This window comes from Scardinius erythrophthalmus, assembly GCF_964197995.2.
Source record: "Scardinius erythrophthalmus genome assembly, chromosome: 8".
In the NCBI taxonomy this organism is placed as follows: Eukaryota; Metazoa; Chordata; class Actinopteri; order Cypriniformes; family Leuciscidae; genus Scardinius; species Scardinius erythrophthalmus.
In genome coordinates this window covers 13,101,008-13,113,246 of record NC_138228.1, presented here as the reverse complement: position 1 = coordinate 13,113,246, position 12,239 = coordinate 13,101,008, and the positions used below count along the sequence as shown (strand labels likewise).

Here is a 12,239-nt window from a genome sequence, read left to right as displayed (position 1 = left end):
GGTTACATATTCATTGCCTCATACAAAAAAAAAACATGTGCACACAACATTAGTTCAGTTTGGTGCAATGTGATTATGGCATGTTGTAGTTAATCATTCTTCAGCTGTTTTGACACAGAGATAATAATTGATGAACTATATCACTTTCGTCTTGTGTTACTGGGCTCAGAGAACATCAGTGCTGACTGGGCAGTGTGGATTTATGCGTTTCCATTTTTATAAAAACATGTTTTTCTTTTTTTAGATGGCAGATGATGAACTTATCTTCTGAGCCTCCAATGGAACTACAAGGGAAGAGAAGAATAGTTCGGCCTGCAGGTCCCCCGGATGGAGGCTATGGCTGGTTCATTGTGCTTTCCACCTTCCTTGTCTTTGGGCTGACATTCGGTGTAATCAAGTCCTTTGGTGTGTTCTTTGTAGAAATCCAGTACTACTTTGCAACCACAGCGACTGCAAGCTCATGGATCACATCCATCTCTGTGGCAACGGTACATTTTGGGGGTATGTACCAAGTTCAGTTTCAACCAGCAGGGGGCTCCCTTCACTTACACTCTCAGCAACCTTTGCCTTTGAATTCGTAACTGCAGACATGGTCTGATGTTCATTTATTTGTAAATGTCAAAATGAAGATGGGGTAAAAACTCTTTGTCACACTTGATCTTCACTGTTGATCTAATTTGTGATTAAGATGCATGCCAACACACAAGCTCACTGTAATCTTTTAATATTTGTTAGAGCCACATTCATGTTCTCCGGCACCATCAGACCTTTAAACATTTTGAGGCTGAAATATATCTAACAGAGCAGGAGACTAGAAATATGAGTTTGTGTTATCCTCCATTTCTCTGTCTCCCAGTATGGTAGCTTTACATGGGCTGACGGAGCACTTGGCTACTGGCGGTACAGTATGTCATAACTGTGTGCTTGTCTGTGATTCAGCCCCTGTAGGCTCTGCATTGAGCGCGTACTTCGGCCATCGGCCAGTGGTCATGGCGGGGGGTCTGCTGAGCAGCATTGGGATGGTGGCCGGGTCGTATGCCCAGGATCTGCTACAGCTGTACATAACTGTGGGGTTCCTTACAGGTAAAAGCACAGCCAGCAGTAGAGCATATGGCTGTGCTCCTGCACACACACTTTCACGCTTCCCTTGTTTCATCGTTGATTCACAACTTGAAAAGGTCATAAGCCAATTATAGCGGCTATGGGAGAGAGAAAGGCATATGATGAGACAGGAAAGTTGTAGGAGCAAAGAGAGAAAGAAAGAACATTTTGCCCATAGGCTTTAGAGTTAAACTAGAGTTAAAAACGATGAAAATTTGCTTTGTTCATTATCACTATTGGCACATGTTGTCTAATTATTTATCTTTAATTTATCATTCTTTATTACTTGCTTAAGTAAGTTGTTAAATTCATTATTGCCATTTTCTTAGTTTAGTATTAGCATATATTTTAAGTACAATTATTTATTCTTATTTATTAACTAGTTAAAATCAATTTTAATTATTATTTAAATAGGCACCAATTAATCACTTATATTATTTTGCAGAATTTTCAAAAATTCTGTCAGATTAATAAAACACTAAGGACCAGATTTACTAAACAGGGAAAATTAGCGTAATTCCAACACAGCGTATTTTACGAGGTGGCTAATTCGTATGAATTCGTACGAATGACCTACCCCTGACCCCGCCCCTAAACCTATACCCATCACTGGGGTTATGAATTCGTACAAAAACTATTTTTTCAGCAATGCATTAAATTGATCAGACTTTTGCATTGTTACAAAATAATTAAATCTTTTAAAATATCATCAAAGTATCCTAATTTAAAAAAGTCATAATTTCTACAAAAAAATATTAAGCTGCACAACTGTTTTCAACATTGATAATAATAAGAAATGTATTGTGTGCTCCAAATCAGCATATTAGAATGATTTCTGAAGGATCATGTGACACTGAAGACTGGAGTAATGGGTTTCCCCATCACAGGAATAAATTACATTTTAAAAGATATTAAAATAGAAATAAAATAGTTATAATATTTCACAATATTACTGTTTTAATATCTTTTTCGTCAGATAAATGCAGCCTTGGTGAGCATAAAAGACTTAAAAATGTATTTGAAAAAAATCTTACTGGCCCCAAACTTTTGAATGGTAATTTAAAATTCTTGTAGTCACTGGCTCAATATCATGGTCTAGTGTGTAAGTTACAGCAGTGGCACAACTTTCAGGTCAAGTTCAATGATAGAAATGTTCCATGACTGCTATAAAACAATGTTTTAAAATAAATGTGTATTCAGTTAGTAAGTGTTGCTAGATGTTCATAAAACACATAACCTTGCAATACTGCTGTCCATTTAGCCAGTGGCATTTGAACGTTTTACCCTACAAAATGAATGACTTGTCAAAGAAATAAATGCTTGCTCTAAATGTACTTTTCGTTTTGTCCTCTGCAGGATTCGGCTACGCCCTGACCTGGACCCCCACTGTCACCATGCTGGGCTGGTACTTTGAAAAGCGACGGCCAGTGGCCAACGCTCTGGCCAGCGCAGGAGAGTGCATCCTCACTTTCGTCCTGACCCCATCCTTCCAGTTCATGGTGGATCAGTTTTCCTGGAGGGGAGCGATGCTGATCCTAGGAGCTCTGCAGCTCAACTTGAGTTTGTGCGGAGCTCTTCTAAGACCACTCAACAGACACGTTCCTTCTAAAGAGCTGGTAGAGAAGGACAATCATGAGCTGGAGCTTTTATCGCAAACTCACACAGACTTTAGTTCAAAAAACAGTTCAGACTCGAAAAAATCTGATCCACTGAAGGTCAAAATCATAACTTACATGGACTACACGCTTATTGTTAACGCTCGCTTCATGGTCTACTCAATGTTTGGTGTCTTTGCTGCTCTTGGCTTCTTCGCTCCAGCTCTTTTTCTGGTACCGTACGCCCGCAGTCAAGGAGTGGAGGAGTACCAGGCAGCCGCTCTCATGTCCATCTCTGCGGTGCTGGACCTGTTAGGACGGCTGCTCTTCGGGTGGGTGGCTAATCTGCGGCTGGTAAAGACAGTCCATCAGCTGACTGTCACAGTGATTCTGCTGGGCATTGTTCTGTTGCTCTGCCCACTAGCTACCACTTTCACCCAGCTAGCGCTGTTCAGTGCGGGGTACGGACTGGTGTTCGGCGCAACCGTGGCCATTCACATCACGGTACTGGCGGAAGTGGTGGGGGTGGAGAGGCTAGGGAGTGCTCTGGGTTTCTTCATGCTCATCCGCAGCAGTGGTGGCCTTCTTGGACCACCTTTGGCAGGTGAGATGTTTAAAAGTATTTGATCAATAGTGACTATCCTGACCAGACACATATTATTTAATAAAGTTTGAGTTTGTTTTTAAATAATTTAAATATTTATAAACCGTATATACTATATATATATATATATATATATATATATATATATATATATATATATATATATTATTTGTGATACTTTATTTATATGTTGAGTAGGTTATTATGACATCTACCTACAAATGGCTTGCTGAAGTTATTCTACAGTCTAACATTGTGCAAACACAAGATGTCCTGTTTTATTGTATAGAAAGCACTTTATCAGTCATCCTAATGTATTCCATTCCCTCATCATAATTTAGGTTTCTCATTAATGCCTGGCAGGATTCAGTTTACAGTAATACTGTGTTATCTTCTCATAAAGCATCGCCTTTCAAAGAAATGCACTCGGCTATTGTGTTAATTTCATGGATTATTAGTCACTACATAAATGGATTTTCCCCTTTCAATAGCGAGCCACGCTTTGACTGCCCTGACCAAATCTTAAACCGTTCATTTGGTTTCATTGGCTGTAATTTTTCTGTGCCCGCTGCTCAGAACACATCACAAACGGTAGTGCAACAATACATCAGCGGAGCTACAAAAGTGGCCAAAGAATCAACAAACAAACTACCAGCCAAGAACAACAATATATTTAATAGCTGTAATTGATTACCAGATGATAAGCACTGATAGGGCAACTTAAAATAGATGGTATTGTAATGTGGAGATGATGACATTTTGCCCTTATTTAACAGTTTTTCACTTAATGAAGTTTTATGTAACAAAGTTCGGGAGGAGCATGTTCAGGTAATCATCCAATCAGCACAAGAAATAGCCAATATAAATAAAGCCTTCCCTTACCTCCTGTCTCATGACTAATTTCTCAGCATCCTGCCACCACCCCATCACCTCACATTCAGCTGGGTCTGCTCATAGATACCTATGATCTATACATTTATAGGGGGTAAATACACTCTGGGGTCGGGCTGAATTCCGAGCTCGGAGCCCTCCCCCCGGACAGCAAGCCAAATACGCATTTTAATATTACATCAGATTTCATTAACATGTGAACTCGTGAAAGAACAATTGCCAGAACATGGCACAAGTTGGAAGAGTTCTCCCCTCTGCAGCCAAAAACCTCTCCCTCGCTATAGGCAGTTCAACACTAAATCATCCAGAAAAGCCTCATCTGTCCTTTTAGAGGCATCAACTGCCAAAACCATGTCCATATCTGTATACTGGAAGACTAATGTACCTTATATGAATCTCTTGGGTTTTTTAGTCCATTAAATAGAGCACAGACTAATGGTTGGGAGGAGAGAAACGCTTTTTTTAGGCACTACAGGTTAGGAGTGTAGTCTGCTGGGCTCCATAACCGGCGGTGTAATTACACCATAAATTAGCTCTGCTGCAGTTTTTCTCAGTGACTTTTAATCGGGGTGGAAAACTCCTTTGCTGTGGCATTATAAAAGATGACTCAAATAATCACTGCATCACTGACTTCATAGGGGCTCTGTTCCTTGGTGCTTTAATTGATTGTTCGTTTAAAATAATGTACAGTGAAATGTGCATTCAGAAAGCAGGTTGGGCATAAAAACGGGAGGTGGGATGATGAACGAACAACTGCAGGCTAATTAGTGGTGCTTAGGCAAGCGTCACTATTGTGCCCAAGCAACCTCACAGAATACCCTAGAAACCTCATACAAATGCCCTTGCAACCACTTACAACAGCCTATAGAATTGGTCGAGGTGAGTTTTGTATGGGCAAGTATGTGTTTTAATTGCAAGCTAATAGCAGTATTTCAGTATTACAGGAAAACAAAATGTGATTTGACATTATTATAATATATATCACTTATGAGTGCATGAGTGTTTTTTATTTGAATGACTTTTTATATATATATATTTTTTTTTTTAAGCTATATTTTGTGCATTCATTTACTCCTTAGACTAAGTAAGTCTAAGATTAGTCAATTAGGGAATGACTACACGCCTGCGCACATATTCAAACGTGCATACCTATAGACTGAACTCGTAATACGCATGTGCACGCCATCGGCGTTCTCACTGGTTCGCGTTTTTGAAGTTTGCGCAGAAAGAACGTAATACGCATGTGCACGCCATTGCCGTTCTCACTGGTTCGCGTTTTTGAAGTTTGCGCAGAAAGAACGTAATACGCATGTGCACGCCATTGCCGTTCTCACTGGTTCGCGTTTTTGAAGTTTGCGCAGAAAGAACGTAATACGCATGTGCACGCCATTGCCGTTCTCACTGGTTCGCGTTTTTGAAGTTTGCTCAGAAAGAACGTAATACGCATGTGCACGCCATTGCCGTTCTCACTGGTTCGCGTTTTTGAAGTTTGCTCAGGAAGAATGTAATACGCATGTGCACGCCATTGCCGTTCTCACTGGTTAGCGTTTTTGAAGTTTGCGCAGAAAGAACATAATACGCATGTGCACGCCATTGCCGTTCTCACTGGTTCGCGTTTTTGAAGTTTGCTCAGAAAGAACGTAATTCGCATGTGCACGCCATTGCCGTTCTCACTGGTTCGCGTTTTTGAAGCTTGCGCAGAAAGAACGTAATACGCATGTGCACGCCATTGGCGTTCTCACTGGTTCAGGTTTTTGAAGCTTGCGCAGAAAGAACTTAAGAGTTTTCTGTTAAAACGGTGTTGTGTTAGCGCCCCCTAAGTTAATAACTAGTGATCATTGCGACGGAAGTGAATCAATCAAACTAATTTCCTATTATCAATGTAGGCTAAAGCTGCTTTGGAACAATCTACATTGTTAAAAGCGCTATATAAATGAAGATGACTTGACTTGACTTGACTAAGTGAAACTCATAATTGACAATGATGAAATAATTTCTCCTGCTGTTTCTACAGGAATCTTCATAGACAAAATGAGTGACTATGGTGCTGGTTTCCTGATGGCAGGCGTGGCTCTTCTCGTCTCTGCCTTGTTTTTGCTTGTGTTACATCAGATGAACAAAAAAGGGATGGAAAAAGGAAAAGATATCAACTTGGACAACGGGAAAGGATGCGAGGATCTGATTTGAAAACAAGAATTCCAACTTTGGAAGAAGTTAGTAAGAGAAGGTTCTTGAATAGTGGAATGTGCATTTAGGGTAACATGTTTTTTTGCAGTGTCATGTTACTACTGTGGACAAATATGATGCATTCATGTTTCACCACACATGTCGCGGTTAAGCAGAGATTATGATTAGAGATCTGTAAGTGATGGTGTAAACTAATCTGATCTGTCCATTCTATGAAGGAAAAGTGAACAGACCTTTCTCACCTAAGTAAAACATTCTGGGAAGTCTTCTCATGTAGTCCTATAATGATGCCATTGCAAGCAATATTTCATCAGATCTATTGCTCCAGTAAGTCTGGAAAATGGACACTGCCTTAATGGACTAATGGAAGCTTACTCATGGTTTAGCTACAGCCAAAGATGATCACAGTCAAGAACAATATCTGCAATTTCTTGTGTATAATAATATGAAAAATGTATTTTGGTTTGGGCTTAAAATTGCACAAATTAAAATGTATGTTTGAAACGTGGATTTTATGTAGGTTAAAGTTCCATCCACTGGTCTGGATGTCAAATACGTCCCACAGTTTCGCAGAACCTGATTTCACCAAGTGGATCATCATCTTTGTTGATCCTGGAACAACATTCCAATAAACCAATCAGATTTGAGGGACAAGTTTACAGTTTATGTTAAGTTAAGACTTACAATCTTTAGGGATAACTTGTGGGTAGGGTTAGGTTTAGGGGTATATAGGGATAGATTATGAGTGGGTTACGATTACATTTTCAGGCAGGAATTTTGTTTCAGGATCAACAATATATGCTGACCCACCCAGGAACCCGTCTAACTCGGCGAAATCAGGACGTGCCACAGTTTCAGAAAACATTATCATTGATCGCCCTCTAACATTGAAAAGGGGAAATGCAGGATGGACAGTGAAACTGTTTTAAATGCATGTTTTCCTCATTACATTTTTTAAACCATTATAAATAAATAATGCATTTAAAAAATGCTTAGACTCACATGAAATTAAAACAGCCTATTAAAAGCTGTTTAATAGAGCATAAAATAGGGGGAAACAGTATATTAAAGTGTTTTTTGTTTTGCAAAAGCTTTAAAATACCTTAATCTTGAATCTATATGGGATAAACATGAAGGCATAGACTAAAACAGAGGCACATCCTGCTGAAGAAAACCACACGATAGACAGCACTGTCTAGATCTTTTCCGTTTATACAGTGTGATGAAACGGCAACCGTTCAAAGCTAAACCATCTTTACAACATATCAAAGCATTTGTTTTTCTTCTCAATAATCTATTCCTAACATCTGCACTTTGATGTGTTTTCTGCATGCTGGTCTGTGTGTATCACTGATAAGTGGCTTTCCAAATCGCTTTTTTTTTTTTTTTTAAATAACAGAAATAAATTTCAATATGCTTGTTACCATGAATATGAGAAAGCAAACATTATGCTCTAGACAAAATGAGCCTTCAACGGCATACAAATGAAAACGTTCTTGACGTTTTAGTCTGTTCACATTCACAAACTCACTGTTTGCACTTTCCCTTGTATTAAATTATTTTGTTATATTTTATTTTCCCTCATTTCCCTTTAATTTAACACATGAATACCAACAGTAAACCAAATACATGCACACAAAGAAAGAGGCCACTTAATGGAATTAATTTTAGTTTTAATAATGAAAGTATAAGCTGTGTATTCTGATATTCACAAAATAAGTTCATATTTTTATCATAATCGTCAAATTGAGTGATATAGTATTTTGAATGAGCTTTTATTGTTATTATTTTCAGTTTTAGCAATTTAGTTTTGTACTTTTGTCGATTTTCTTTTAGAATTTATTTTGGATGTTTTTCGTCTAATATTTATATTTTATTTTTGCTTTATTTCAAATACCAAACAATGATTTTTGATATTTTTCATTAACAAATAAAAACACTGATCTTATCATTTTATCTTTCTTTATAATATTGACATTTCACTGTAAATTCACTGTGGATTTATTACTTCAAGTACAAATAGGCCGTTATATAGTTTTTGACATTTGATCCCATCAGTAAATCCCAACGAGAAGAAGAAATAATGCTGTAATGAGAGAAAATAGTCCTCTTGCTGTTTTCCTGTGACCTGAGCAATCCTTTCTTTTAGACACAGTTGAGGCGATGAGTCCTTTGAAGTCTGTAATTGGAAACAGTTGATGGAGTAAAGTGGAATAACAGATCCCAGATCCGCTTCTCCAGACATATCTCCTTCCCGTAAATCCCGGCCTCTTCACTTTGACCTTCATATAGTCCAAGTTAGGCAGGAACCCCAGAAACAGCCGTTTAGAATGATGCATGTGTGACCTTGCTTGATGGAAACGTTCTGTGAAGCCTCAGGATGAAAACTGAATTAGACTGAATCTAATATCAAAGACAAAAGGAAAAATACCTGAGAAATTGGACAGAAATTACAACAAATTGGAATTCTGCCTGTCTCTGAACAGAAAATTCAACGTGTCAGAACAGCTGATTAATGTGACTAACTCTTTGCAAAGTAAGAAACAAGAATAGGTACAGACTGAGCAAACACAACCTTTCAAACACAGACAGACCTGGGCTGCATTTCCCAAAAGCATCATAAGCCAGTGGTTTTTAAGATCTATTTAGGCTTACAATACCTTTACGAAATTATACTGCACTAAAAATGGACAGGCTGTGCTCTTTCTGCACATACTATGAGGTAGAAAATAAATTGAACTTGTATACTGTACCTCATTATAGATCAAATATTTATGGAAGCTTTTTTCCACCATGGAATAAAATATTAAAAACTTTTCTCATAACCCCTTGCAATTATGAATTTTGATTTAGTTTCTCTCACAATTACGAGACATATACCTAGACTCACAGTTATGACTTTTCTTGCAATTGCGAATTTAGTTCTGCTTGTTCAGTTAAATTAATTAAAGGTGACATTAACTTAATTTCATTGTGTTCAATCCACCTCAAATTTAAAGTAGAAGTTTACTTCATTCATTTGTTAAAACTTCATGAATAATTTTTTTGCTGATGCTGTGGATCTGTAAGGACTGCATTATGAGAGTACATTTTAGGATTAAAGGGTTAGTTCACCCAAAAATAAAAATTATGTCATTAATTATGTTTATTAATTAATTAAATTATGTTCCTCCATTGAAAGTCAATGGACGGCATACTCTGTTCACGTCCAGAAAGGCAATACAGACATCATCAAAGTAGTCCATGTGACATCAGTGGCTCAATCTTAAGTTTATCAAGCGACGAGAATACTTTTTGTGCGCAAAAAGTAAACAAAAATAACGACTTTATGCCACTATTCATTTCCTTCTCTCTGTGCCTCGAGTGAGTTCGCGTAGTGTTTCAGCGTAGCGCGTCTGTGTTGTACGTCACACGCATCACACATGACCAGCGTCGGCCAATAGTGAGCCTACGTGTGACGTACAACACAGACGCGCGAAACACTACGCAAACTCACTCGAGGCACAGAGAGAAGGAAATGAATAGTGGCATAAAGTCGTTATTTTTGTTTACTTTTTGCGCACAAAAAGTATTCTCGTCGCTTGATAAACTTAAGATTGAGCCACTGATGTCACATGGACTACTTTGATGATGTCTGTATTGCCTTTCTGGACGTGAACAGTATGCCGTCCATTGACTTTCAATGGAGGAACAGAAAGCTCTCGGACTAAATCTAAAATATCTTAAACTGTGTTCCGAAGATGAACGGAGGTCTTACGGGCTTGGAACGACATGAGGGTGAGTCATTAATGACATCATTTTCATTTTTGGGTGAACTAACCCTTTAAGTGTTATTTTGTTTGTTTGTTTTTTCAGTAAAGGGAAGGACATGTTAGTGTTTAAAGTTCAGTTATGTTGGACATTTAGGAGTCTGTTGTCACTCTTACTGATCTAGACACCAGTCTTTTCTTTTTTGTTCATTATATATATTATTGTGTATAATGATGAACAAAATTGACGTGAGAAAATTCGTTTTTTTTTTTTTTTTTAGGTTGGACCAACATTAAAGGGATAGTTCACTTTGAAATTAATTTTTGATATGTTTTAGCTTACCTCAAGGGCATCCAAGATGTAGGTGTCTTTGTTTCCGCAGTAGTTTCAATTTGGATATTTTTAGGTCAAACCGTTCTTGTCTGTCAGTCATATAATGCAGGTCGATGGTCACTGTATCAAAACACAAGCACAGAGTCCAAATTAAAACAATTCCCCATCGTCCAAATTAAACAATTCCCCATCGTAAGTACACATTGATGGCCTAAGACACGAAACGAGCGGTTTGTGTGAGAAAACGAACAGTATTTATATCGTTGTTATCTCTTGAAAACAGCACATGTCCAAATGATCTGACGGCGCGGGCGGGTATAGATATATACATAGATGTCGCCTTGGCTACTGCAGTTCATTGGAACGAAACCGTAGCCAAGCGACATCTAGTGTATATATCTATACCCGCCCGCGGGCGGGTATAGATGTGTACACTAGATGTCGCCTTCGCTACTGCAGTTCATTGGAACGAAACCGTAGCCAAGGCGACATCTATGTATATATCTATACCCGCCCGCGCCGTCAGATCATTTGGACGTGTGCTGTTTTCAAGAGATAACAACGATATTTACTGTTCGTTTTCTCACACAAACCGCTCGTTTCGTGTCTTAGGCCATCAATGTGTACTTACGATGGGGAATGGTTTAATTTGGACGATGGGGAATTGTTTTAATTTGGACTCTGTGCATGCTCTTTGAGACAGTGACCGTAACCCTGCATGAAATGACTGACAGACAAGAACGGTTTGACCTAAAAATATCCAAATTGAAACTACTGCGGAAAAAAAGACACCTACATCTTGGATGCCCTTGAGGTAAACTAAAACATACCAAAATTTATTTTCAAAGTGAACTATCCCTTTAAAATAAATTGTATTGATAAATGTAATAAAATCTGTCATTATTTACTCACCCTCATGCCGTTGAATACCTATATAACTTACTTTATTCTGTAGAACATAAAAAAAAACAGATACAAGAGATCTCTCCTACTCTCTCTTTTTCTGTCGTTCTCGGTTGGGTGGGCCTATAATGGGGACAAATGAGAGGGGCTGTCCTAAACAGGAGTGAAAGGAACAGCTGTAGAAAATTTTGTATGAACTCCTATGAGAACCAGTAGACTGATGTGGCCGTAATGGAGATATGAAAGGAAATACAGTTTTTGAAATATTTGAGAAAATAGTAAATTAGAATGACTCTGTTAGAGAGTTGTGTAACACTAAAGTGTCTACAAGTGCCTGACAACACACACACTCAAGCCACTTACATGCACCTACATGCAAGAATCAATGGTATGTAACCCTGTGAATATTTGTACACTCTTATTTTAATTTGTTGTATTTTTTATTTTTTTTTATTTATAATACATGGGAATTTGGATATTGTCATGTCAAGGTAGTCTGAGGTATTTCAAATGTTAACCAATGAGTTGTTCCATTTGAGTTTTTGGTGTGTTCACTATCAGCCAATCAGAATGGGGATGGGGGAGACGCACGCGGAGGTGGGAAGCGGAAAAGGAGAGAGAGGGAGAGCGCGCTGTTTGACCGAAGAGAGCTAACTTAAATATATTCTGTTAAAGTATATCAAGCGACAGTGTTTGTGTCCTTAGATTACATTCAGATATATTAATGTGTTGTGACAACGGGAACGTTTTCTTTATGTTTAACGACTAAATGTGTTAAGTCTGCTCTGATCATCCTAGCAGCCGTCATTTTGTGTTTCGCTGGAAAGGACTATAGTTTTCTCTTTATTATTTCTCGGGATTCAAGGACCAAGAAG

The 12,239-nt window shown here is 38.2% G+C and overlaps 1 protein-coding gene across 1 annotated transcript; it reads left to right on the top strand.

Moving 5' to 3' along the window:
- Window positions 1-278: 278 nt before the first annotated feature.
- Window positions 279-6,380, top strand: LOC308694845 (monocarboxylate transporter 2; the record flags this gene model as incomplete). Its single annotated transcript, XM_081372610.1, has 4 exons — window positions 279-501; window positions 940-1,083; window positions 2,458-3,300; window positions 6,206-6,380. 4 exons carry the CDS (start codon window positions 279-281, stop codon window positions 6,376-6,378), a joined length of 1,383 nt encoding a protein of 460 aa, XP_081228736.1. The 3' UTR covers window positions 6,379-6,380.
- Between the last annotated feature and the right edge of the window lie 5,859 nt (window positions 6,381-12,239).